Consider the following 25,030-nt stretch of genomic DNA (forward strand, 5'->3'; position numbering starts at 1 on the left):
ACATGATTTCGCGATCAGCTCAGCGGGAAATCGCGTCGCATTAGATTGTGCACAGACGAATCTCGCTAATTGGCCGCGCGCAACGGGCTGCCTCGCTCACATAAGCAACAGCGGGTAATGTTGTAAACGGAAATACATTGCGATTTGTTCTAAAATAACACAATCGGGGTGTATGCCGATACAAGTAAACCGAATTCTAGGTATGCCGCATACCTAAAAATATGTCTAGGTATGCGTGGCATACCTTGCATACCCAGGCTCGGCGCCTATGCCGGTACTAGATATTTTCGTAATCCATGCAACAGTAACGTCTGTATCCGCTTTCATGTAGTTGGAAGAGTCTTGGTATTTGATGACTTGCTGAATGTTAAAAACCAGCTGTTGTGGATAACATTTTGTTTAGAGGTTCTAGTTATAGGACTATCTAGTTTATATAAATCAATCCCTGCAGCTAGTATGATAGTTAGAATTTGCTTGATAAATGGGTCTCAAGACATATACGGGATAGTATGGATTCACTTTTTATCAGGCATGCCTAATTCTGATTGACGGCTTCTAACATAAATCACCTCTCAATCATATTTTACCTTCGTGACATCACACTCTCAGGGGGTTATCAATCGAAAGATTGAATTTCACAATTTAAAATTATGTGCTGCTGAGTTTGACCCCTCAAACCTTGCCATGGTCATAGCTTTTTTTATTATACCTAATATCACAGTGATACTTTCAGCCGCTTCCGTGTTCGACTATTTTGTACACTTCTTCTACTTGAACACAATCATGTTAAACACTATTCGATAGTAATGAAGTTCCATATATTGTGTTCTCAATTTGCAGTAGACTGTGTTTACCAATGCTACTCCAATCCTTTTTTGATTCTTGTCGATAACTTGCAACAATTTGTAGCATTTCCACGGACAATATTCATAACTGCCTTTTTTGAACCATCATCAACTCTATCCTGAATGAAGTCAGGAACTGGTGGCATGCTGGAATGCCGAGTACTGTTACAGGTCACTGGCAAGACGCTATTCGATATCCTGTGCGCCTAAGTGCATTATTTAGTGTTTCTCATTTCATGTCACTCCCCTTCGAGTTGTCTTGATACCTTATTTTATAAGCCCAAGTGACTAGATCCACGAGCTTTGGTAAGGCTCAAATTTTGTAAAGTGAAAGGAAGCTTTGGGATATGCTTGCATCACTTTGACCCTTGAATCTGCCATAACAACTGGGTAAATGAGCCCCCGTATCATGTTAACTGAATTAATTTTTGAAAATTGGACCTATTTTTACTGTCATTTTGCATCAGTCGCGAAGATACACCTTGCAATTTTGAAAGTTGCCACTGCCGATTAGCTGCTAAAATTATGCGACCATTAAATTTTCCATTTTTATTACTTTTCTGACCTTCATTTTCTACTTCTACTTAGAGAACCTTGGATATATGTTTGAAATTTTCACTTGTTATTGAGTAGAAGCTTTCGGTGTTACTTGTAGCCTACTTCTGCTTCAGTATCAATACTAACTACATGTACTTAGACTGCCACTGTAGCTAAATAGCCAACAGCTACTGCACTGCCAATGCCTTACTAAAGTGCCTTCACTTTCATCTATATTTTGTATTACCCTCCTACATAATTTCGCAAATTTAATCTGTTTCAGAATCCCTAGTAAACAAGGTGTTAGGTGTAATTTACACAATGGTGCGTGAGCGTGTCAATGCGGAAGAGCATGCTGTTGAAATGCTATCCGAACTGCGCAGAATGCAACGTGATTGCGTCGATTGTGACTTATTGATCAAAGTCGAAAATGATGTCTATCGCACTCATAGAAGTGTAATGTCGGCGGGCTCGACATACATCCGAGACATGCTGGCAAACAAAACTCACACACCCTGGCAGCTTTGTTTTGCAAAACAGGACTCGCAGTGTGTGAAGAGCTGCATTGATTTCATTTATTCGGGCGAGCTGGAAATCCCCGACGGGAAGATTGCAAACGTTCTGAATATTGGTACAATTCTGCGGTTGGGCGGGGTAAAACGGGTCATTGCCGAGATTTTGGATGAATCATTGGATGTGGGAAACTACTTTTCGACGAGAAATATGGCAGATAAGTACGGGCTGAAAGAAGTCTCGGTGAAATGCAAACAATTTGTCAAAGAAAATCTTATGGAGATCGCGAACCGGCCCGAATTCGGAAGGACGACAATAACGGAAATCGTTGATATTTTGCTTACAGAAGAGGGAAAGTTTACCGAACACGACAAGCTGGTTGTACTTCTCAAATGGGCTGAGAAAAACCAATCGAAAACATATGTCTTGCTTGAGCAGATTCAGCGAATCAGGTTGGACCGCGTGCCACCGGTGTTTTTGAGAAATCTCCTCAAATCCCACCCAGTTGTTAGCAACGATTTTGCTACTTATAAGCTAATAAGTGATCACCTTCTTGAGATTTCGGAAAAACTCCTTGAAGGAAATGAGTCCTACAGGTGAGTGTGCCAATTCTTTTTATTCCAATGTCTATTTCCTAAAAGAGTAATGCCAGGAAATTGTTTGTACTTGTAAGTTATTTGAATGTGCCATTATATTTTGCCTGTTTCCACATATCTTATTTTGTGGATACAGCGGTAAATGCTTCTGTCAACGATGTCTTATAGTATAATATATATGCCAGAGGTCTCAGACACGGGGGCCGCATGTGACCCGCGAGACCGTTTTATGCGGCCAGCGACGGCATTTTGGATTTCGAAGTATTCGACAATATTTAACTGCCAAATATTCCTTTTTACTTTAAAAACTGGAAATTCACCCAAAACTACTCCAGAAGCCGGAAACTACTCATCAAACTTCACTATTACATCACTTTCAAAAGTTCCCACGCAATGGACGATCAATGAATAATACTTCGGCGATTGGACATTTCTATTGCTATGGCACAGTAGTCATTATATTCAAGTTGTAATAGATCCTGTTCCAGTATTCGAGGTAAATCTTATGATGATTCAATTTGACTTACGTAATGACATGATCAATAGCGTTGTTATCAGGAGTATGCCCGAAACCCGGATTGAGCTGTACTGCTCCAATGCTCTGATATCAGATCAATCTTTGTAAAATTCTAAAATATTCTACCTATAATTGTTACAATTCAAATGTGAGCTATACCTGCAATCATAACGCGACAGCTTTTCCGATGTCCTGGTGCATTTGTACTCAAGCATGCTGTCTTCAACTAAATATGCAGCAACTATATGCCAAGTACAGCAACAATCTTATTCAAATATTTTAAAATGTGATTTTTTTCGTGGCAGGCATGAATTCACAATAGTGAGTCACATTTCCAAGATGTGTGTGGAATGTCAGTCTGCAAGGTCCCGTCAAATAAGGCCTACTCGGGAATATATTGAATTACCCTATTATTGGAGCTGTGGCCCGCGGCGCCATCAAAAATTGGAAATTGGCCCGTAGGCACATTTGAGTTTGAGACCTCTGATATATGCGGTATATATATAATATATATATTGATTAGTGTAAAAAAGAGTTTTTCATCTTGCCCCCAAAATTACTGTTTGAAGCCACTTCTTATCCTCGACTGTCAAACATACCAATTATTTCAGGAAGTCAGTTTCTGACATAATCTTCAAACTCATTTGTGTTTTAACCAACATACCGATAGCAGTCACTGCCCAAAAGGAAGCTTAACACTCGATATTGCCCACTTGTATAATCATGAGACGTAAAAATATCAACGAATTCATCATTGCTGTTCAATTAACAGGAGTGGCGAAGAGACAACGTCACGAGATCAAAGGAACTCATCTGACGTTGGGAATACATGCAATGATAACAACTCACAATCGCATGCAGTCGTCGTAAAGGAAGAACAATTAGACACTGTTGCTTTGCCTGCAATACCGCATGTTCAAACCTTGCAGGACCGGCGACATGTCCCTAAAAGGAATGTACTTTCCGAGTATAACCCAGTCTTCAGCGTTGTGTTACCTTCTAAGCGTCGAAGGTCATGTGCTCAAAATTGTAGCACGCCAAAAGTTGAAAGATTAAATGCAAACTGCCCGCATAAAGCTCTTACGGAAGCCCTGACGAATCTACTGGTAAATAAAACACCCGACGATATTGCAATCGATCACGAAGGATTTGCTTATGTGAAAGATATCCTGAAACACCGAAGATTCCGAAGATTTTCTTTGTCAGAAAAAGAGATCTATGATTTGGTGACAAATAACATTGAGAGTCGCTTTGCAATCAAGGGCAAAGTCGGTAATTTTAAGATACAAGCGACCTGTGGTCATCTTCCTGATTCAGAAACGGGTAGCGTGGACGAGGATGGATTAAATTTGGATAGCAGGGTCACAGACAGTGTGCCCGGTAGGCCTGAGATGGCTGACACCTGATGTCTTGAGATTAATCTCAAATATACCAATGATGGTTATGCTTCTGACGATTTGACAAAATGGTCAACCATATGGATATAACTGCCAGGAATATTGTGTATCATTAACCATTGTCATTTTCAGCATATTGCTTCGTGTCAAAAATATCGATTTTCCATGCCTAGAACATATTGAAATGTGTGTATAATGATGGATAATTAACTTAAGGATGGATACGAAGCACAAGACCGCATGGTTGGGCGACTTACTGGATAAAGCCAGCTATTTTTATCGCTTTGTAAACTGTTATGATAATCTTATATACAACAAAATTTCACAAAATCTATTGAAATAGGTCTTCGATGACTGCTGCTCTGATTTGGAATATATAAATTATAATCTCATCAGTGTACTACAACCCCTCATAAGTTGCCATTCAAATTGTAAATCAACACAGTTCCAAACAATCGCCGCATTGTTCTTCGCAGAAGCAGCATTCGGAACAAAATTCATTTCTGACTTGACAGGCAATTTCGGGAGGGTTCCTAGCCATGACCAGAATATAATAAAGATTTTTGTAATTAGTGCGACAGTAGTTTTTGTTTAGTAAAAGATTCTGCCCCGATTCACCATCTATAACATCACCAGAACACCAACTGTTGCCCATCGATCAGTATGTTAGTTATCTGTACCATAGGCGCCAACTTTTATTTCTACGTGGGGTGGCCAGATGGAAAAAGTGAAGGGTTTGAATAGAAAGTAAGGGGTTTGAAATTATTTCAAATTTAAGTTGGCATCAATTTATTACGGTTAAGTACATGCAAAAATGCTCATAATACATTGATAGGACAATCATCATCGTGTTGACGGACAATCATCATCGTGTTGACGAATTTATGCGGATAAGTACACATAAGCTTGCCCTTGAGTCCAGCGGTTAATTAGTGATTCCTCGATCTCGCTTTAATATAAACCATTCACAAACACGCCAACGAACAATTGAATACGCAACCTCGGTGACGACAAACTGGTTTACAAATTAATACGATGGAAGTCTGCTGTGGATTCTGTTCTGTAATGGCACAGATTTCAGGTGACTCAGTCCTGTTGTATCTTTCGATTACTCAATCTTAAACTGTCACTGCGCTCTAAAAATGATGTGGTCTCAAATTGAAGTGCAGATCGAGAAAAAAAATTGGCCGCAGCCATTTTCTTCAGAAAGCCTCAGTAGTGGAGTTTCAATTAAATAAATTTGAGCATAAGACCCATTACGCTCAAGCTATCGCGTTTCTTTACCCGTTGCAAAATTGCTGGCACGATATCTTCACCGTCGCACGTCACGTCGACACGACTTTTATTTCGTTCGATGTTTCACTGGATTTGCTTCCAAAATCCATATGATACAACAGCAGAGACTCTCAATGCCACTTGCAACAAATGTATGCATTTGTTTAATCACCATACTGGTCGAGGCTTGGTTGTACGCTGAAGGTACTGTGCTGTGCTATGCTAGTGTATTATGATCTGACACTAGCCAAGATTGAACAATGAACATTCTCAAGAGCACATTCAAATTCACTATAAATATCAGAAACACCTGAATGCAGTTACAGCCACCGAATAAGTTATTGGCCAATGGATATTGTCGCAGTACTTTACTGTATTCACTACAAAAATGCTATCATTTTACATCAATAATAATGAGGCACAATCGGCACCATTATATCAATTTTTCGGAATTTTACATTCGTTAATTTACAAATTATACATGTATGTTGATTTCCAATTCTATCTGACGGCATTGGCACAGCAGGGTAACGGTAGTGTGCAACAGAGCCCCGACAGTATGGTGATTATGCATATGTTGCAAGTGACATTGAGAGTCTGTGCTGTTGTATCATTTGTAAACAAACCGAGTGTTGGACCATATACTCGTACATCAAGTAACCAAGCTACGATATGGCGGCCATGTCGAACAAGTGCGACAGTGAAGATATTGCGCCAGAAATTTCGCAACGGGTTAGGAATCGATGATGCACAGACATGTCAGTTAGTCTTATACAAAATTCATTTAATTGCAGCTCCATTGTAGTGCCTTTCTGAAGAAAATGGCTGCGGCCAAAATTTCTTTTCGATATGTGATTTAATTTGAGGCAACATCATTTTCGGAGCGCATGACCCTTCAACACACATCTTCTGATGTTATAGTATTAGCGTTAATCGCTGATTTGCAGTACGCATCGTTCATAATATGAATTAGTGAATTGACATTTCAAAAAGACGGGGTTTCTAGTTTTAAATGAGAAACTCCCTAGGTCCGCACCCAGGATTTGAACACCACCAACACGCTGACTGATATCAAACGCGCTGGTTGATATCAGCCTGGGGCCTACAGCTTGTGTTGGTCTCAGTCAGCCAGTTGATGAACTTGTGCGATTTTAATTATTCCGGTGTTGTTACAGCAAGAGCAGTATGGGCGCATGCCTGCTTTTTTTTTAAACATCAACACTATCCTGAATTAAGTGAGGAACTGTGTGCATGCTGAAAGGTTGAGTACTGTTACAGGGTACTCGCATGACTTCATAAAAAATCCTGTGCGCCTAAGCACATTATTTATCTTCTCTTTTGAGTACATTCCATATCACTGCCCTCATTGCAACCTCATTTGAGGATTATCCACTTTGTTAATGCTAAGTTTTTTAAAAAGTGAAAAGCAGTTTTGAGATATGCATCCATCATTTGCAATGGAAACTGGGTAAACAAGCCTCTGTATCATGGTGAATAGACAATTTGTTGTGTCATTGGTCATGTTGCATCAGTCGAGATATTGAAAGTGGCCAGTGTCGATTAGCTGCTAAAATTATGCGGCCATTGAGCAAATCTATTCTTGAAACGATTCCATTACTTTTCCGGCCTTTTATTTTCTGCTTCTACGTAATGTAGTTTTGACATGTATTTGAAATTTCTACTTCCACTTCTATTTGAGTAGAAGTTTACAGTGTTACTTTTACCTGTACTTGAGTAGCAACTTTGACCGCCAATGTAGATAGATAACCTAGCCTACAGCTACTGCACAGGCAATGCCTTTGTACATAGCCTTCACTTTTACCTCTGTTTGTTTTTACTGCCCGGCTTTATTAGTTTGTAAATCTTTCCCGTTTCAGAATCCCTAGTATATAAGGTGTTGAGTGTAATTTACACGATGGTCCGAGTGCGTGTCAATGCGGAAGAGCATGCTGTTAAAATGCTATCGGAACTACACCTAATGCAACAAGATCGTGTTGATTGTGACTTAATGATCAAAGTTGAAAATGATGTCTATCACACTCACAGAAACGTAATGGCGTCGGGATCAGCCTTCATCCGAGACATGTTGGCAAACAAAAGTCACCTTCGGACGCTTTCCTTTGGAAACGTGGACTCGGAGTGCGTCAAGAACTGCATCGATTTTTTTTATACGGGCGAATTAGAAATCCCTGACGATAAGATTTCAATCATTCTGGAGATCGTAGCTAAGCTGCAGTTAGACGGGGCAAAGCAAGTCATAGCCGGGATTTTGGCCAAATCGTTGAATGTGGAAAACTACTTTTGGACGAGAGCTAAGGCAGATCATTACGGGTTGAAAGAATTATTCGTGAAATGTCAAAGCTTTTTTGAAGAAAATCTTATCGAGATCGCAAACCGTCCCCAATTCGGAAGGATGTCAATTGTGAAAGTTGTTCGTCTTATGACGGAAGGGGGGAAGTGTACCGAACACGATAAGCTGATCGTACTACTTAAGTGGGCTGAGAAAAATCCGCTAGTAACTGATGCTTTGCTTGACCAGATTCGACAAGTCCGGTTGGACTGCGTGCCACCATTGCTTTTGAGATATCTTCTAAAATCCCACCCGATCGTTAGTAACAATTTAGCGATTTATAAGCTAATTAGCGATCACCTTCTTGAGGTTTCGGAAAAACTCATTGAAGAAAATGAATCCTACAGGTGAGTGCGCTCCATCTTTTTATACCAATGTATATTGCCTTGAAAAGGAATGCCAAGCGATCCTTTGTACTTGTAAGTTCCTTGAATGTGCCGGTATATTCTGCCCATTCCCACATATCACTGTTTATTTCGTGGAGATATCCTTAAATGCTCCTGTCAACCATGTCATATATGATATATATAAATAAATTTGTGAAAACAAGAGTGTTTCACCGTGCCGCACAATTCTGTTTCAAGCCACTTGTCCTCAATTGTCAAACATATACCATACAAGATATTTTTGAAAAGTCGGTTTCTGGCATACTCTTCGAGGACTTCTATATTTTTACCCACATAGGGATAGCAGTCACCGCCAAAAATAAAACTTGACTCTCGATTTTGCCCACTTGTATAATTCTGAGACGTAAAAATGTCAACAAATCCATCATTGGTCACAGGAGTGGCAAAGATCAAGGGAACTCATCTGATGTTGGGAATGCGTGCAATGACAACAAGGCACAATTGCATGCAGTCGTTATAAAGGAAGAACAAGTAGACAGTTTTGCTTTACCTGCAATACCGAATATTCAATCCTTGCGCCAACCGTGGCGTGTCACTAAAAGGAATGTACTTTCCGAGAATAACAGGCGTGTATCTGTCACGACACCTTTCAAGCGTCGATGGCCATATTCTCGAAAGTGTAGAAAGGCAAAAGTTGAAAGTTTGAATGAAAACTGCCCGAATATAGCTCTTACGGAAGCCCTGACGAATCTACTGGTAAATAAAACACCCGACGATATTGCAATCGATCACGAAGGATTTGCTCATGTGGATGATATCCTGAAACACCGAAGATTCCGAAGATTTTCTTTGTCAGAAAAGGATGTCTATGATTTTGTGAAGAATGACAATGGCAGTCGCTTTGCAATCAAGGGCGAGGTCGGTAATTTTCAGGTACAAGCGATCTGTGGTCATCCTCCCGATTCAGAAACGGATAGCGTTGAGGAGGATGGATCGGATTTGCATTGCAGAGTCACAAAAAGTTTGCCCGGTATGGCTGATGCCTGATGGTTTGAGGTTAACCTTATACATACCGGTGATGGTTATGCAGCTGAGGATGTGACAAAATGGCCCATCATATGGATATGACTGCCTGGAATGTTATGTATCATTAAGCAATATCATTTTCAGCAAATTACTTCTTCTCAAAAATATCGATTTTCCATTCCTCGGACATTGTTGTATAGTGTGTGTACCGTAATTTTCCAAGTATAGTACGCCCCCATGTATAATACGCACCCTTAAAATGGCATGCAAATTCTGGGAAAAAGCCTGTACCCATGTATAGTACGCACCCTGCATTTGCAGTACACGAATTGCTGTGTTTCAGTATACTATGTCGACATGTCGTTCTGTTTTGCGATGTCGCTGTTCAACAATCATGACATAACCATCGCTAATCATTATGCAATTAACGGCATTGTCTCTAAACGATGGTAGATAGCAGCCAAAGCCTGGGAGGCTGGCGACACGATAGTTCAGGCAAGCGACACGGCATCTTGAGCACGAGGCTCATTACAGATGCGATTGCTAATCATTATACAATTAACGGCATTCTCTCTAAACCAAAGTAGGTAGCAGCAAAGCCTGCGAGACCGGTGACGCGATAGTTTAGGCCAGCGACACGACATCTTACGCACAAGTCCTATTATTACAGATGCGATTGCCCAGGCCAACGGTTATGTCGTGCGCACCAGGTCTTTTAGAGATGCGACTGATTACGCAAGCGATGATATCTTGCGCTCATGGCCTGTTGTATATGCGATTGTTCAGGCCTGTCTTTGATTGACGCAATGAATTAGCGAGGATTGCTGCTCGCGGGTGCTCAATGACCTAATTTCATTTGCATACAAACGGCAAACTAACTCAGCAGGAGACCGCGTGCTGTGCTGCTCGTTAATTGGTAACACGCTTCTCGCAAATTGGCAGCGCGTAACATTGATAAAACGAATTACTGGGCACGATGGCTGAAATTGATGCGCGATTGGAAACAAACATGAAGAAAGGTGTGATTTCAAGTTTTTTTATCGAGGGAGATTTTTTTCAAGCTTGTTGTTCCCATGTTTAATACGCACTCCCCGATTTTAGGGCAAAAAAAAAGTGAAAATTTTGCGCATTATACATTGAAAATTACGGTAATTGCAGCAATTAACGGTCACTTCGTAAACCGGTATGGTAATTTATTAACCGACTACCCAACCACAAAGTTTCACAAAATCTAGTGAAATCAGTCTAAAACGACTATTGTACTAATTTGAAATATATAAATCATAATCCTGTCAGTGTACTGCCGCCTCTCACAATTTGCTCTTGAAATTGTAAATCGGCGGAGTTCTGAACAATCGCCGCTTCACGTCTCGATTGTGATGAGATTGAGCGTCTCATGGAAGCGACGGTAGTAGGTCATTGTATTGCGTAGCTTCGATTGTTCGGAATACTATAGATTTCTGACTTGACAGGCGATTTCTGGAGGGTCCTTAGCCCTGACCAGATTATAATATATGTTTTTGTAATCAGTCCGGTAGTAGCTTTTGTTTGAAGCGAGTTATAAAAAAATTGCGCCCTGTTCACTATCTGTAACATCACCATAAGACCACCTGTTACCCATCCATCGGTAGTTTAGTTATGTATAGTATTATGAACAGTGTGTCCAAAGTACTTGTTGTTTACGTATCAACTTTCATGTTGCTGGAATTGTCTGGATATTTGGTGACTCCAGTGATCAACATACGGCATAGCTCCAGTGGATAATATTTTCTTTAGATGATCCAGTGATTTCTTTGCTATCGATTTAAATCAATCCTCCTAGTATAACAGTTAAAATTTGCTTGATAAGTCGGTTGCAATACTTACAGAATGGTATGAATTCGTTTCCTATTTCAGATTGACGGCTTCTAGCATGATTTACCACGGAATCATATTTTACGTTTGTAACTTCACACCTGCAGAGATTCATCGGTCGAAAGATTGAATCTCTCAATTTGAAATTTATGCAAATGATTTTGACCCCTCAAAGCTTGCCATGGTCATAGCATTTTTACTATGCTTCCTAATTTCTTACAGCTGCTTTCATGCTTGACTATTTTTTTCATTTCTGTTAATTGAACACAACCTTAATAATCGCTAAAAGATAATGAAGGCCTGGATATTGTTTTCTGAATTTTCATACCTATGCTGCTCAATCTTTTTTTGCTTCTTGCCGATATGTTGTACCGTAACAATTTGTAGCCTTTCTACGGACAAAATTCAAAATTCCCCTTTTTTTCAACATCAACCCTATCCTGAATGAAGTCAGGAACTGGGTGCATGTTAAAATGTTGACTAGTGTTACAGGTTACTGGCAAGGCGAAATTGGATATTCTGTGCGTCCTAGTGCATTATTTAGCGCTTCTCATAACTACATTTCTTACTCGGTACCCACCAAGTTATCTTGATACCTTATTTGATAATCCTTAACAACTAGATCACCAGCGTTGGTAATCGGTCGCGAAGATACAACCTGCAATTTTAAAAGTGGCGCTGCCGATTAACTGCTGAAATTATGCAGCCATTGAACAAATCTACTTTTGAAACAACTCCGGTAGCCTACTTTTCGTTGAAATTTCTACTTCCATTTGTAATTGAGTCGAAATTTTCCGCTTTGTACTTGAGGAGAAACACTTACTGCTTTGACCACCACTGTAGATAATGACCTACATCTACTGCACTGCCAATGCCTTTGTACATAACTTCACTTTTACCTCGGTTCGTTTTTACTACTCGCCTTTGTAAGTTTGCAAATGTTTGCCTGTTTCAGAGTCTCTAGTAGACAAGGGTATTAGGTGTAATTTAGACGATGGGGCATGTGCGTGTCAATACGGAAGAGCATGCGATTAACATGCTCTTGGAACTACGCAAAATGCAATGACATCCTGTCGATTCTGACTGTTTGATCAAAGTAGAAAATGATGTGTATCGCACTCACAGAAGTCTTATGTCTGCCGGATCGGCGCACATCCGAGACATGTTGGCAAGCAAAAGTCACACACTCTGGCAGCTTCCTTTTTAAAAACAGGTACAGTGTGTGAAGAGCTGTATTGATCTCATTTATTCGGGCGAATTGGAAATCCCTGACGGAAAGATTGTGAACGTTCTGAAGATTGGAACTGGACGGTGTAAAACGGGTCATTGAATGTGGAAAACTACTTTGTGCTACAGGCTGAAAGAAGTCTCGGTGAAATGTAAATGTTTTTTCAAAGAAAATCTTATGGAGATAGCGAATCGGCCCGAATTCGGAAGAATGGCAATAGCGGAAATCGTTAATCTTTTGCTGACGGAAGAGGGAAAGTTTACCGAACACGACAAGCTGATTTTACTACTTGAGTGGGCTGAGAAAAAGCCACCAGAAACTTATGTGTTACCTTGTAAACGTCGAGGGTCATGTGCTCAAAAGTGTAGCACGGCAAAAGTTGCAAGATGTAATGAAAACTGCCGGAATAAAGCTCTTACGGAAGCCCTGATGAATCTACTGGTAAATAAAACACCCGACGATATTGCAATCGATCACGAAGGATTTGCTTATGTGAAAGATATCCTGAAACGCCGAAGATTCCGAAGATTTTCTTTGTCAGAAAAAGAGGTCTCTGATTTGGTGATAAATAACATTGAGCGTCGCTTTGCAATCAAGGGCGAAGTCGGCAATTTTCAGATACAAGCGACCTGTGGTCATCCTCCCGATTCAGAAACTGGTAGCGTGGACGAGAATGGATCGAATTAGGATTGCAGGGTCACAGAAAGTGTGCCCGGTAGGCCTGAGATGGCTGACGCATGATGCCTTGAGATTAACAACTTTCAAAAATTCGTTTTTTCAAGGACCACCCTAGTATGCGTGCATCACTTTTACGATTGAAACCGGGAAATGAGCCTTTGTGTCATGGTGTATAAACTTATTTTTAAAAATTAGCCCTATTTGTAGTGTCATTGGTCATTTTGCATCAGTCGCGATATTGACAGTGGCCAATGCCGATAAACTGCTAAAATTATGCAGCCATTGAACAAATCTGCTTTTGAAACGACACCATTACCTTTCCGACCTATATTTTCTGCTTCTACCTAATGTACTTTCTGATATGTGTTTCAAATTTCTTCTTTCACTTGTAGTTAAGTAGAAGTATACCGCTATACTTGTACTTGAGTAGCAACTGTGACCGCCAATGTAGATAGATAACCTAACCTACAGATACTGCGCATGCACAGGCTATGCCTTTGTACAGAACCTTCACTTTTACCTCTGTTTGTTTTTAATTCCCACCTTTACCAGTTTGTTAATCTTTCCCGTTTCAGAATCCCTAGTGAATAAGGTGGTAGGTGTAATTTACACGATGGTCCGAGTGCGTGTCAATGCGGAAGAGCATGCTGTTAAAATGCTATCGGAACTACACCGAATGCAACAAGATCGTGTTGATTGTGACTTAATGATCAAAGTTGAAAATGATGTGTATCACACTCACAGAAACGTAATGGCCTCGGGATCAGCCTACATTCGAGACATGTTGGCAAGCAAAAGTCACCTTCCGTCGCTTTCCTTTGGAAATGCGGACTCAGAGTGCGTCAAGAACTGTATTGATTTTTTTTATACAGGCGAATTAGAAATCCCCGACGACAAGATTTCAATCATTCTGAAGATTGTAGCTAAGCTGCAGATGGACGGGGCAATGCAGATCATAGCCGGGATTTTGGCCGAATCGTTGAATGCGGAAAACTACTTTTGGACGAGAGCAAAGGCAGATCAGTACGGGTTGAAAGAAGTATCTGTGAAATGTCAAAGCTTCTTCGAAGAAAATCTTATCGAGATCGTAAACCGTCCCCAATTCGGAAAGATGTCACTTGTGAAAGTTGTTCGTCTTATGACGGAAGGGGGGAAGTGTACCGAACATGATAAGCTGATCGTACTACTTAAGTGGGCTGAGAAGAATCCGCTAGTAACTGATGCTTTGCTTGACCAGATTCAACAGGTCCGGTTGGACTGCGTGCCACAGGTGCTTTTGAGATATCTTCTAAAATCCCACCCGATCGTTAGTAACAATTTAGCGATTTATAAGCTAATAAGTGATTACCTTCTTGAGCTTTCGGAAAAACTCATTGAAGAAAATGAATCCTACAGGTGAGTGTGCTACATCTTTTTTTAACTGTACCAATGTATATTGCCGTGAAAAAGAATGCCAAACAATCCTTTATACTTGTAAGTTCCTTGAATGTGCCGGTATATTCTGCCCGTTCCCTCATATCACTGTTTATTTCGGGGAGAATGCTCCTGTCCACTATGTCATATATTAATATACATACACATACATGTATATAAATTTGTAGAAAAAATAGTTTTTCATCATGCCACACAATTCTGTTTCCGGTCACTTCTTGTCCTCAATTGTCAAACATACCATACAAGATTATTTTAGAATGTCGGTTTCTGGTATAGTAATCTTTGAGCTCTTCTGTATTTTAATCACATAGGGATATCAGTCACCGCGAAAAATGGAACTCGACACTCGATTTTGCCCACTTGTGTAATTATGAGACGTAAAAATATCAACGAATTCATCATTGTTAATTCAATAAACAGGAGTGGCCAAGATCAAGGGAACTCGTCTGACGTTGGGAATACATGCAACGACAACAACGCACAATTGCATGCAGTCGTTATAAAGAAAGAACAATTAGACACTTTTGCTTTACCTGCAATACTGAATATTCAAACGTTGCACCAACCGTTGCATGTCACTAAAAGTAATGTACTTTCCGAGAATAACAGATGCGTAAATGTCACGACACCTGTCAAGCGTCGATGCCCATATTCTCGAAAGTGTAGCAAGGTAAAAGTTGGAAGATTAAATGCAAACTGCCCGAATAAAGCTGTTACGGAAGCCCTTACAAATCTACTGGTAAATAAAACACCCGACGATATTGCAATCGATCACGAAGGATTTGCTCATGTGGATGATATCCTGAAACACCGAAGATTCCGAAGATTTTCTCTGTCAGAAAAAGATATCTATGATTTGGTGACAAATACCATTGAGAGTCGCTTTGCAATCAAGGGCGAAGTCGGTAATTTTCAGATACAAGCGATCTGTGGTCATCCTCCCTATTCAGAAACTGGTAGAGTGGAAGAGGATGGATCGAATTAGGATTGCAGAGTCACGTAAAGGATGCCCGGTAGGTCGGAGATGGCCGACGTCTGATGTCTTGAGATAAACCTCAGATATACCAGTGATGGTTGTGCAGCTGACGATGTGGCATACTGGCCTATCATATGGACATGACTGCCAGGACTATTGTGTATCATTAAGCAATGTAATTTTCAGCAAATTACTTCTCGTCAAAAAGGTCGATTTTCCACTACTCGAATATTGTGGAAATGTATACATGAACGTTGATTATAAATAATTACATACGGGTGGGTGCAAAGCACGTGACTGCATAAACCTTGCAATTTCTGGTCACTTGGTAATCTCATAGCTGGCGATCGAAACACAAAATTTCACTAAATCCATTGAAATCGGTCTTAAAAGACTGTTGCACGGTATTGGAACGTAGCCTATAAATTATAATCTTGTGTCTCGTCAGTGAATTGCAGCCTCTCACAAGCTGCTCTTATAATTGTAAATCGACCGAGTTCTCAACAATGCTGCATCGCGTCTTGATTGTGACAAGATTGAGCATCTCTAGGAGGCAACGGAAAATAGGTCATTAAATTGTGTATTTCCGATTGTTCAGATTTAGGGAGAGTTTTATGACCTGACCAGATTATAATGTATATTCCATGTAATCAGTGCGGCAGTAGCTTTTGTTTAAGACCAGCTATAAAAATGTTTGCGCCTGGTTCACCACCATAGCGCCACCTTGTGATCAATGTTCCCTCTAAGCTGCGCACGTGCGCAAATGCGTAGTGCTTACAAGGTCTCTGCGCACAGAAAATCTTAGTTGCGCACAAAAAATCCGAAGTGATGATCTTTTTTTAGTCGTTACGCACTGTTGTTCAAGGGTCTGCGCAGTAAGTTGGTGAGTGTGCGCAGACTCTTCATAAATTAGAGGGAACATTGCTTGTGATCATCAAATTGAATCAATTCTAGTATGATAGTTGAAATTTGCTTGATAAATCGGTTGCAATACAAACCAAGGATTCGTTTCATATTTCGGATTGGCGGCTTCTAGCATGATTTACCTCGGAATCATATTTTGCCTTTGTGACTTCAAACTTGCAGGGGTTCATGTATTGAAAGATTGAATCTCTCAATTTGAAATTTTATGCCGATGATTGTGTCTCCTCGAAGCTTGCCATGGTCATACCATTTTTACTATACTTCTAATTTCTTACAGCTGCTTTCATGCTTGACTATTTCGTTCATTTCATTTAATTGAACACAACCTAGTCCTATATGGTAATGAAGTCCCGGATTTTTTTTTCTGGATTTTCATACCTATGCTACTCAATCTTTTTTTTGCTTATTTTTGATGAGTTGCCACAATTTGTAGCCTTTCTACATCAACCCTACCCTGAATGGAGTCAGGGACTGGACGCGTGTTAAAGTGTTGAGTACTGTTACTGGCTACTGGCAATATACTATTGGATATCCTCTGCTCCCAAGTGCATTATTTAGGTTCTCTCATGAGTACATTTCTTATTACCCACCTTCAACTTGTCTTGATTCCTTATTTGGCCTTAACGACTAGATTTACCAGCTTTGGTAATGCTCAAGTTTTATCAAGGAAAACAAAGTTTTTCGATGTGCTTGCATCTCTTTCATGATTGAAACTGAAAGTGTCATGACATCTGATAACTAAATATATTTTTGAAAATTGGTCCTATTTGTAGTGTGATTGGTCATTCTACATCAGTCGTGACGATACAATCTGCATTTTGAAAGTGGCCACTGTCGATTACCTGCTGAAATTATGCAGCCATTGAAAAAATCTACTTTTGAAACAACTCCAGTAGCCTGCTTTTTGTACCTTGATTCTCTACTTCTACTTGCAGTACAAATGACATGTTGAAATTGCTACTTCCAATTGTAATTGAGTAGAAGTTTTCGGCCATACTGGTACTTGAGGAGCAACACTTACTGCTTTTGCCACTACTGTAGATAATGACCTACATATACTGCGCTGCCAATGCCTTTCTACAGAACCTTCACTTTTTCTTCGCTTTGTTTTGACTGCTTGACTTTATAAGGTTGCAAATCTTTCTCAATTCAGAATCCCTAGTAAACAAAGTATTAGGTGTAATTTATACAATGGTGTGCGTGCGTGGCAATGCGGAAGAGCATGCGATTAACATGTTATCGGAACTGTGCAGAATGCAATGAGATCGTTGATTGATCGATCAAAGTCAAAAATTATGTATATTGCAGTCATTGAAGAGTAATGTCGGCGAGATCGGTATACATCCGAGACATGTTGGCAAAGAAACTCCGCACACCCTGGCGGCTAGATTTCGGAAAACTGGACTCAGAGTGTGTGAAAAGCTGCATCGATTTCATTTATTCGGGCGAATTGGAAATCGCTGACAGAAAGATTGAAAACGTTCTGAAGATTGGTACTATTCTGCAGGTGGACGGGGTAAAACTACTCATAGCCGGGATTTTGGCCGAATCGTTGAATGTAACAAAACTACTTCTCGACGAGAAAGATGGCTGATTAGTATGGGCTGAAAGAAGTCTTGGTGAAATGCAAAAGAAAATCTCATGGAGATCGCGAACCGGCCTGAATTTGGCAGGACGGCAATAGCGGAAATCATTAATATTTGGCTGACAGAAGGGGAAAATTTAGCGGACACGACAAGCTGGTTGTACTTCTCAAGTGCGCCGAGAAAAACTCACCGGAAACTTATTAGTTGTCTGAACAGATACAGCGAATCAGGTTGGACTCTGTGCCACCGGTGTTTTTGAGAAATCTCCTTAAATCCCACCCTTTTGTTAGCAACGATTTTGCGACTTATAAGCTAATAAGCGATCACCTTCTTGAGATTCCGGAAAAACTCATTGAAGAAAATGAATCTTACAGGTGATATCTATTGCTTTGAAAAAATGCCAAGAAATTGTTTGTACTTGTAAGTTATATTCCGCATGTTTCCACATATCACCGTTTATTGCGTGGATATAGCGTTGAATGCTTCTGTGAACCATGTCATATAATGTAGTAGACCTATATATATATATACCGTAATTTTCCATGTATAATGCGCAAAATTTTCACGATTTTTTGCCCTAAAATCTGGGGGTGCGTATTATACATGGGTACAACACGCTTGAAAAATATCTCCCTCAATAAAAAACTTGAAATCACTCCTTTCTTCATGTTTGTTTCCAATCACTTTCAGCCATCGTGCCTAGTAATTCGTATTATCAGTGTTACGCGCTGCCAATCAGCGAGAAGCGTGTTACCAATTAACGAGAAGCACAACAGGCGGTCTCCTGCTGAGTTAGTTTTCCGTTTGTACGCGAGCGAAATTAGGGCACGCAATCCTCGCTAATTCATTGCGTCAAAGACAGGCCTGAACAATCGCATATACAACAGGCCATGCGCGCAAGATATAATCGCTTGTGTAATCAGTCGCGTCTCTAAAAGACCTGGTGCGCACGACATAACCGTTGGCCTGGGCAATTGCATCTGTAATAGGCCTTGTGCTCATGATGTCGTGTCGCTGGCCTAAACTATCGCATCGCCGGCCTGCTGGCTTTGCTGCTATCTACTTTCGTTCAGAGACATTGCCGTTAATTGTATGATGATTAGCCATCGCATCTGTAATAGGCCTCATGCTCAAGATTTCGTGTCGCTTTCCTGAACTATCGCGTCACCAGCCTCGCAGGCTTTGGCTGCTATCTACCATCATTTAGAGACAGTGCCGTTAATTGCATAATGATTAGCGATGGTTATGTCATGATTGTGGAACAGTGACATCGCAAAACAGAACAACATGTCGACATAGTATACTGAAACACAGCTATTCGTGTACTGCAAATGCAGGGTGCGTACTATACATGGGTACAGGCTTTTTCCCAGAATTTGCATGCCATTTTAAGGGTGCGTATTATACATGGGGGCGTACTATACTTGGAAAATTACGGTATATATATATATAAATTAATATGTGTGAAATAGAACTTCTCATCATGGCAAAAAATTCTATTTGAAGGCACTTCTTGTCCTCAATTGTCATACATACCATTCAAGAGTTATTTAGAACGCCGGTTTCCGACATCATCTTCGAACTCCTTTGCGTTTTTACCCAAATAGGGATAGCAGTTACTGCCCAAAAGAAAACTCAATTTTGCCCACTTGTATGATTTTTAAACGTAAAAATATCAAATAATCCATCGTTGTTATTCAATAAACAGGAGTGGCGAAGAAACAACGTCACCGGATCAAGGGAACTCATCTGACGTTGGGAATACATGCAATGACAACAACACACACTCACATGCAGTCGTCATAAAGGAAGAACAATTAGACACTTGCTTTACCTGCAAAACCCCATGTTCAAACCTCGCACAATCAGCGACATGTCCCTAAAAGGAATGTACTTTCTGAGAATGACCCTCTCGTCACTGTTGTGATACCTTGTAAGCGTCTAAGGTCATATGCTCGAAAGTGTAGCACGGCAAAAGTTGCAAGATCTAATGAAAACTGCCCGAATATAGCTCTTACAGAAGCCCTTACGAATCTACTGGTTGATAAAAAACCCGACGATATTGCAATTGATCACGAAGGATTTGCTTATGTGGATGATATCCTGAAACACCGAAGATTACGAAGATTTTCTCTGTCAGAAAAAGACGTCTATGATTTGGTGACAAATGGCATTGAGAGTCGCTTTGCAATCAAGGGCAAAGTCGGTAATTTTAAGATACAAGCGACCTGTAGTCATCCTGCCGATTCAGGATCTGGTAGCGTGGACGAGGATCAATCGAATTAGGATTGCAGAGTCACGGAAAGTGTGCCCGGTGGGCCTGAGATGGCTGATGCCTGATGTCTTGAGATTAACCTCAGATATACCAGTGATGGTTACGCAGCTGATGATGTTACGAAAGTGGCCAACCATATGGACATGACTGTCAGGAATATTGTATAACATTAATCAGTGTCATTTTCAGGAAATTACTTCTTGTCAAAACGATCAATATCCCATTTCTCGACATTGTTGAAATGTGTGGATAATTATAGATAATTAACCTACGGATAGATGGTAATTGAAACCCTGCATATTGATTTCTGAATTTTCATCCCATGCTACTTAAATCTTTTATTCCGATAAGATGCAACAATTTGTAGCATTTCTACGGATAAAATTCATAACTGTATTTGAAACATCAACCCTATCCTGAATGTAGTCTAGAACTGGGTGCATGTTAAAATGTTGAGTACTGTTACTGTTTAATGGCAAGACACAATTCGGTATCCTGTGCGCCTAAGTATATTATTTAGCTTCCCTCAGAGTTCATTTCATATCACTCTCCTTCAAGTGGTCCTCATACTTATTGATAAGCCTCAAAGGAGTAGATTGACCAGCTTTGTTAATGCTCAATTTTTGTAGAGTGAAAAGCAGTTTTGGAATATGCTCGCATCACTTTTAAATATCGAAACCGTCATAACAACTTGGAACATTGGCTCCTGTATCATGGTAACTAAATATATATGTGAAATTGAACCTGTTTTTAGTGTAATCGTTGATTTTGAATCCGTCGCTAAGAGGCACCCTGTACTTCTGATAGTGTTCACTACTTATTGGCTGCTAAACTTAGGCGGTTGTTGAACAAATCTAATTTTGAAACAACTCCAGTACTTTTCGGACGTATATTTTCTACTTCTAGGCTACTTCGAGTACCTTTGACATGTGTTTGAAATTACACTATTGCTTTCACTAGTAATTAAGTATAAGTTTACGGCGTTACTTCCACTTCTACTTAAGTAGGAATGCTTTGACCGCCACTGTAGACATATAACCTACAGATACTGCACTGCCAACTTCTTTGTACAGAGCCTTCACTTTTACCCTAGTTTGTTTTTACTGGCCGTCTTTATAAGTTTGAAAATCTTTCCCATTCAGATTCCCTAGTAATCAAGGCGTTAGGCGTAATTTACGCGATGGTGCGCGTGCGTGTCAACGCGGAAGAGCATGCTGTTCAAATGCTATCGGAACTACACAGAATGCAGCGAGATCGTGTTGGTTGTGACTTTCTGATCAAAGTCGAAAATGATGTGTATCACACTCACAGAAACGTGATGGCGTCGGGATCAGCGTTCATACGAGGCATGTTGGCAAAGAAAAGTCACTTTCCTTCGCTTTCTTTTAAAAATGGTGACTCTGAATGCATCAAGAACTGCATTGATTTTATTTATTCGGGCGAATTAGAAATCCCGGATGGTAAGATTTCAATCATTCTGGAGATCGTAGATAAGCTGCAGATGGAAGGGGTAAAGCAAATCATTGCCGGAATTTTGGCCAAATCGTTGACTGTGGAAAACTACTTCTTGACGAGTACTATGGCAGACCATTACAGGTTGGAAGAAGTGACTGTGAAATGTCAAAGCTTTATCAAAGAAAATCTCATCGAGATCGCAAACCGTCCCCAGTTCCTAAGGATGTCAATTGTGGAAGTCATTCGTCTTATGACGGAAGGGGGGAAATTTACCGAACACGACAAGCTGATCATACTACTCAAGTGGGCTGAGAAAAATCCGCTAGTTACATGTGCTTTGCTTAATCAGATTCAACAAATCCGGTTGGACTGCGTGCCTCCATTGTTTTTGAGAAATCTCCTTAAATCCCACCCGATTGTCAGTAAGAATTTAGCTATTTACAAGCTGATAAGCAATCACCTTCTCGAAACTCCAGAGAAAGTCACCGAAGCTATTGCATGCGGCAGGTGAGTGCAACAATCTTCTCAGAGCAATGTTCTACACCTTGAACAGAGATTGTCCAAGATTTTTTTACATCCAAGTTCTTTGAATGAGTCTGTGTATTCTGATAGTTCAAAACTTTCACCCTTTATTATGCGAGAACAGTAATGCCGCCGTTAACTGTGTTACAAAAATAGCTGGCTCGTGGTACAGAACTTGAGTATAGCTTTCAATACAATATCCATTGTATAATAATATTTATTAACTCGAAGACTTTTCGGGTGCCTCTTTTCAAGAGTTAACGGCACACTAAAGGGATTTAAACAAATTTCATGGTTTGTGATTTTGATTGTTGCGTCATACTTTGCCTTTTTGGTTTTGCTTTTAAATCTGTTTAAATCCTTTTAGAGTGCCGTTAACTCTTGAATAGAGGCACCCGAAAAGTCTTCGAGTTGATAAATATTATTATACAGTGGATATTGTATTGAAAAAAATGTGTTACAAAAGTTTATTAATATTAATCGAAGCTGGAAAAAAACTCAAATTAACACCAGGTTATTTCCAACAGTCTGTTAATGGCAAGGCTTTGTAGCAGGCGAATATGATAAATTCCTCGAGCTCCAGAGCATTCTTTTATGAAAAAATAGTTCCAGCTCAATAGCGATGCTCTGCTGTCACATCCCCAGCAGTGGCAGAGTGGGTACAATTCCTAATTTTGAGAATGGTTGTTGATGAATAATTTCAATTTTGCCGATAGTAGAAATAGCAGGAGTAGGAGTAGCATAGCATCTTATGAAACACATTAGGGCAGGATCTATTTCTTACACAACTGGCCCCAGCTTCAGTAGAATTTCATTAAGAGCCGCTGCCTTGGCTACATTCAAAATGCACTGCTCCATGTTACAGCTATGTATCAAAAGCCCTGGTTGGTGGTATAACTTCAGAGCCTTTTCTAGTTTCTACCCATTTGCGAGTCACATAAGGTCAGTAGGTACAGCGCCTTGCCAGATGAAACTAAGCATTCGATATGCCCACTTACATATTTCTGAGACATAAAAATATCAACCAAATCCATCATTGTTTTTCAATAAACAGGAGTGACAAAGAGATGAAGTCACTAGATCAAGGGAACTCATCTGACGTTGGGAATACATGCAATGAAAACAAGGCACAATCGCATGCAGTCGTCATAAAGGAAGAACAATTAAACAATTTTGCTTTACCTGTAATACCGAATATCCAAACCTTGCACCATCGGTTGCATGTCCCTAAACGGGATGTGCTTTCCGAGAATAACAGACTCGTCACTGTTGCGATACCTTTTAAGCGTCAATGGTCATATGCTCAAAAGTGTAACACGCCAAAAGTTGCAAGATTAAATGAAAACTGCCCGAACAAAGCTCTTACGGAAGCCCTGACGAATCTACTGGTAAATAAAACGCCTGATGATATTGCGATCGATCACGAAGGATTTGCTTATGTGAAAGATATCCTGAAACACCGAAGATTCCAAAGATTTTCCTTGTCAGAAAAGGATGTCTATGATTTGGTGAAGAATGACAAAGGTAGTTGCTTTGCAATCAAGGGCGAGTTCGGTAATTTTAAGATTCAAGCGACCTGTGGTCATCCTGATTCGCAAAGCGATAACATGAACGAGGATGGATCGGATTCGAACTCAGAGTCACAGAAAGTGTGTCCGGTAGGCCTGAGATGACTGAGGCCTGGCATGGGTTATAGCTCCCGTGGACAAGGTTTTGATTTGATTTTCCAGTTATGCCTTCCCCAGTCATGCGAATCACTCCTTGATGCTAGCAGGATTGTCTGACTTGGCATGATAAATGGGGCTCGAGCTGCAAATAGAATGGTATGGATTCACTTCCAATCTGGGCAAGTTCCGGCATGCCGAATTCTGATTGACAGCTACTAGCAGGATTTAACGCTCAATGCCGATGACTTTTACACCTCAAAGCTCACCGTGGTTACTGGCGGTAGCATTTTTTGGTAATGCTTCATTTTTTAGATCGATGCATTTAGCTGCTTTGATGTTTGGATATTTTGTACATCGCTTGATCAATTGATCATGCTATCTGAATGCTCATTTCTGCTGAGTAAGGATTTGAAGTTTTTGCCTGTAGCCTACTTTGCAGTTTGGCTGGTATTTCTTTCAATCATAATTGAAGACAACATTATTAAACACTTGGCCTACTGTGCTTATTGCCCCGTAGTCGATAGCAATGTCGCAGATATTAATTTCTGAACTTGCAGTGCTGTGGTTACCAATGCTACTCAGTGATTTTTTTGCTGATAAGTTTCGACAATTTGGTGTATTTTTAGAGGCAATATTCAGCACTGTTTTTTTAACCATCATCAACACTGTCATGAATAAGTCAGGAGTTATGTGCATGTTGAAATGTTGAGTTCTATTGCAGGTTACTTTCAACACACTGTTTGTTATCCCTCGTGTCAATGTACTTTATCCAGCCTATCTTATTACTACATTTCATATCATTGCCCTTAAAGTTGTCTTGATACCATGATACCATACTTGTTACCATACTTTGTAACTGGCTGCCTATTGCTGCTAAGGCTCGTGATGATATTAGAAGGTACAAAGTACTGCCAGTAAGCATGAAGAATTGCTATGTCCTTATTAACCCAGTTTCTTTACAAATGCAATGTCAATTTTTATAACTGTGTGAATACATTTCTTTCCAGTGTGACTAGAACTCAAACTAT

At 40.2% G+C, this 25,030-nt stretch overlaps 5 protein-coding genes across 6 annotated transcripts in view; 4 read left to right on the top strand and 1 right to left on the bottom strand.

The window, feature by feature from the left end:
- LOC145435953 (uncharacterized) overlaps window positions 1-5,899 on the bottom strand; it is a 73,394-nt gene extending 67,495 nt beyond the window's left edge. The window contains exon 1 of the mRNA XM_080313231.1: window positions 5,889-5,899. The gene's annotated coding sequence lies outside the window, so the exon portion shown is untranslated. The remainder of the gene's footprint in view (window positions 1-5,888) is intronic.
- LOC145435947 (kelch-like protein 20) lies at window positions 282-7,559 on the top strand. Its single transcript, XM_080313224.1, has 2 exons — window positions 282-2,491; window positions 3,781-7,559. The coding sequence occupies exons 1-2, from the start codon at window positions 1,704-1,706 to the stop codon at window positions 4,412-4,414; spliced, it is 1,422 nt and encodes a 473-aa protein (XP_080169350.1). The 5' UTR covers window positions 282-1,703; the 3' UTR covers window positions 4,415-7,559.
- Window positions 7,560-7,594: 35 nt separating this feature from the next.
- On the top strand, window positions 7,595-12,213 carry LOC145435949 (kelch-like protein 3). Its single transcript, XM_080313227.1, has 2 exons — window positions 7,595-8,377; window positions 8,815-12,213. Exons 1-2 carry the CDS (start codon window positions 7,596-7,598, stop codon window positions 9,422-9,424), a joined length of 1,392 nt encoding a protein of 463 aa, XP_080169353.1. The 5' UTR covers window position 7,595; the 3' UTR covers window positions 9,425-12,213.
- A 138-nt stretch (window positions 12,214-12,351) lies between these two features.
- Window positions 12,352-16,325, top strand: LOC145435951 (kelch-like protein 21). The gene is made up of 2 exons (XM_080313229.1): window positions 12,352-14,558; window positions 15,018-16,325. Exons 1-2 carry the CDS (start codon window positions 13,777-13,779, stop codon window positions 15,580-15,582), a joined length of 1,347 nt encoding a protein of 448 aa, XP_080169355.1. The 5' UTR covers window positions 12,352-13,776; the 3' UTR covers window positions 15,583-16,325.
- A 910-nt stretch (window positions 16,326-17,235) lies between these two features.
- LOC145435948 (kelch-like protein 21) lies at window positions 17,236-25,009 on the top strand. 2 transcript variants are annotated; one of them, XM_080313226.1, is made up of 3 exons: window positions 17,236-17,627; window positions 21,479-22,320; window positions 23,390-25,009. In XM_080313226.1, the coding sequence occupies exons 2-3, from the start codon at window positions 21,539-21,541 to the stop codon at window positions 24,006-24,008; spliced, it is 1,401 nt and encodes a 466-aa protein (XP_080169352.1). In that variant the 5' UTR covers window positions 17,236-17,627; window positions 21,479-21,538; the 3' UTR covers window positions 24,009-25,009. The 2 variants fall into 2 exon arrangements, with proteins under 2 accessions (XP_080169352.1, XP_080169351.1); XM_080313225.1 differs by lacking the exon at window positions 17,236-17,627 and having other exon boundaries at window positions 21,187-22,320.
- Window positions 25,010-25,030: the final 21 nt, after the last annotated feature.

The sequence above is a fragment of the Botryllus schlosseri genome, chromosome 3 (genome assembly GCF_051294905.1).
Source record: "Botryllus schlosseri isolate E-star chromosome 3, Bs_hap1, whole genome shotgun sequence".
NCBI lineage: Eukaryota > Metazoa > Chordata > Ascidiacea > Stolidobranchia > Styelidae > Botryllus > Botryllus schlosseri.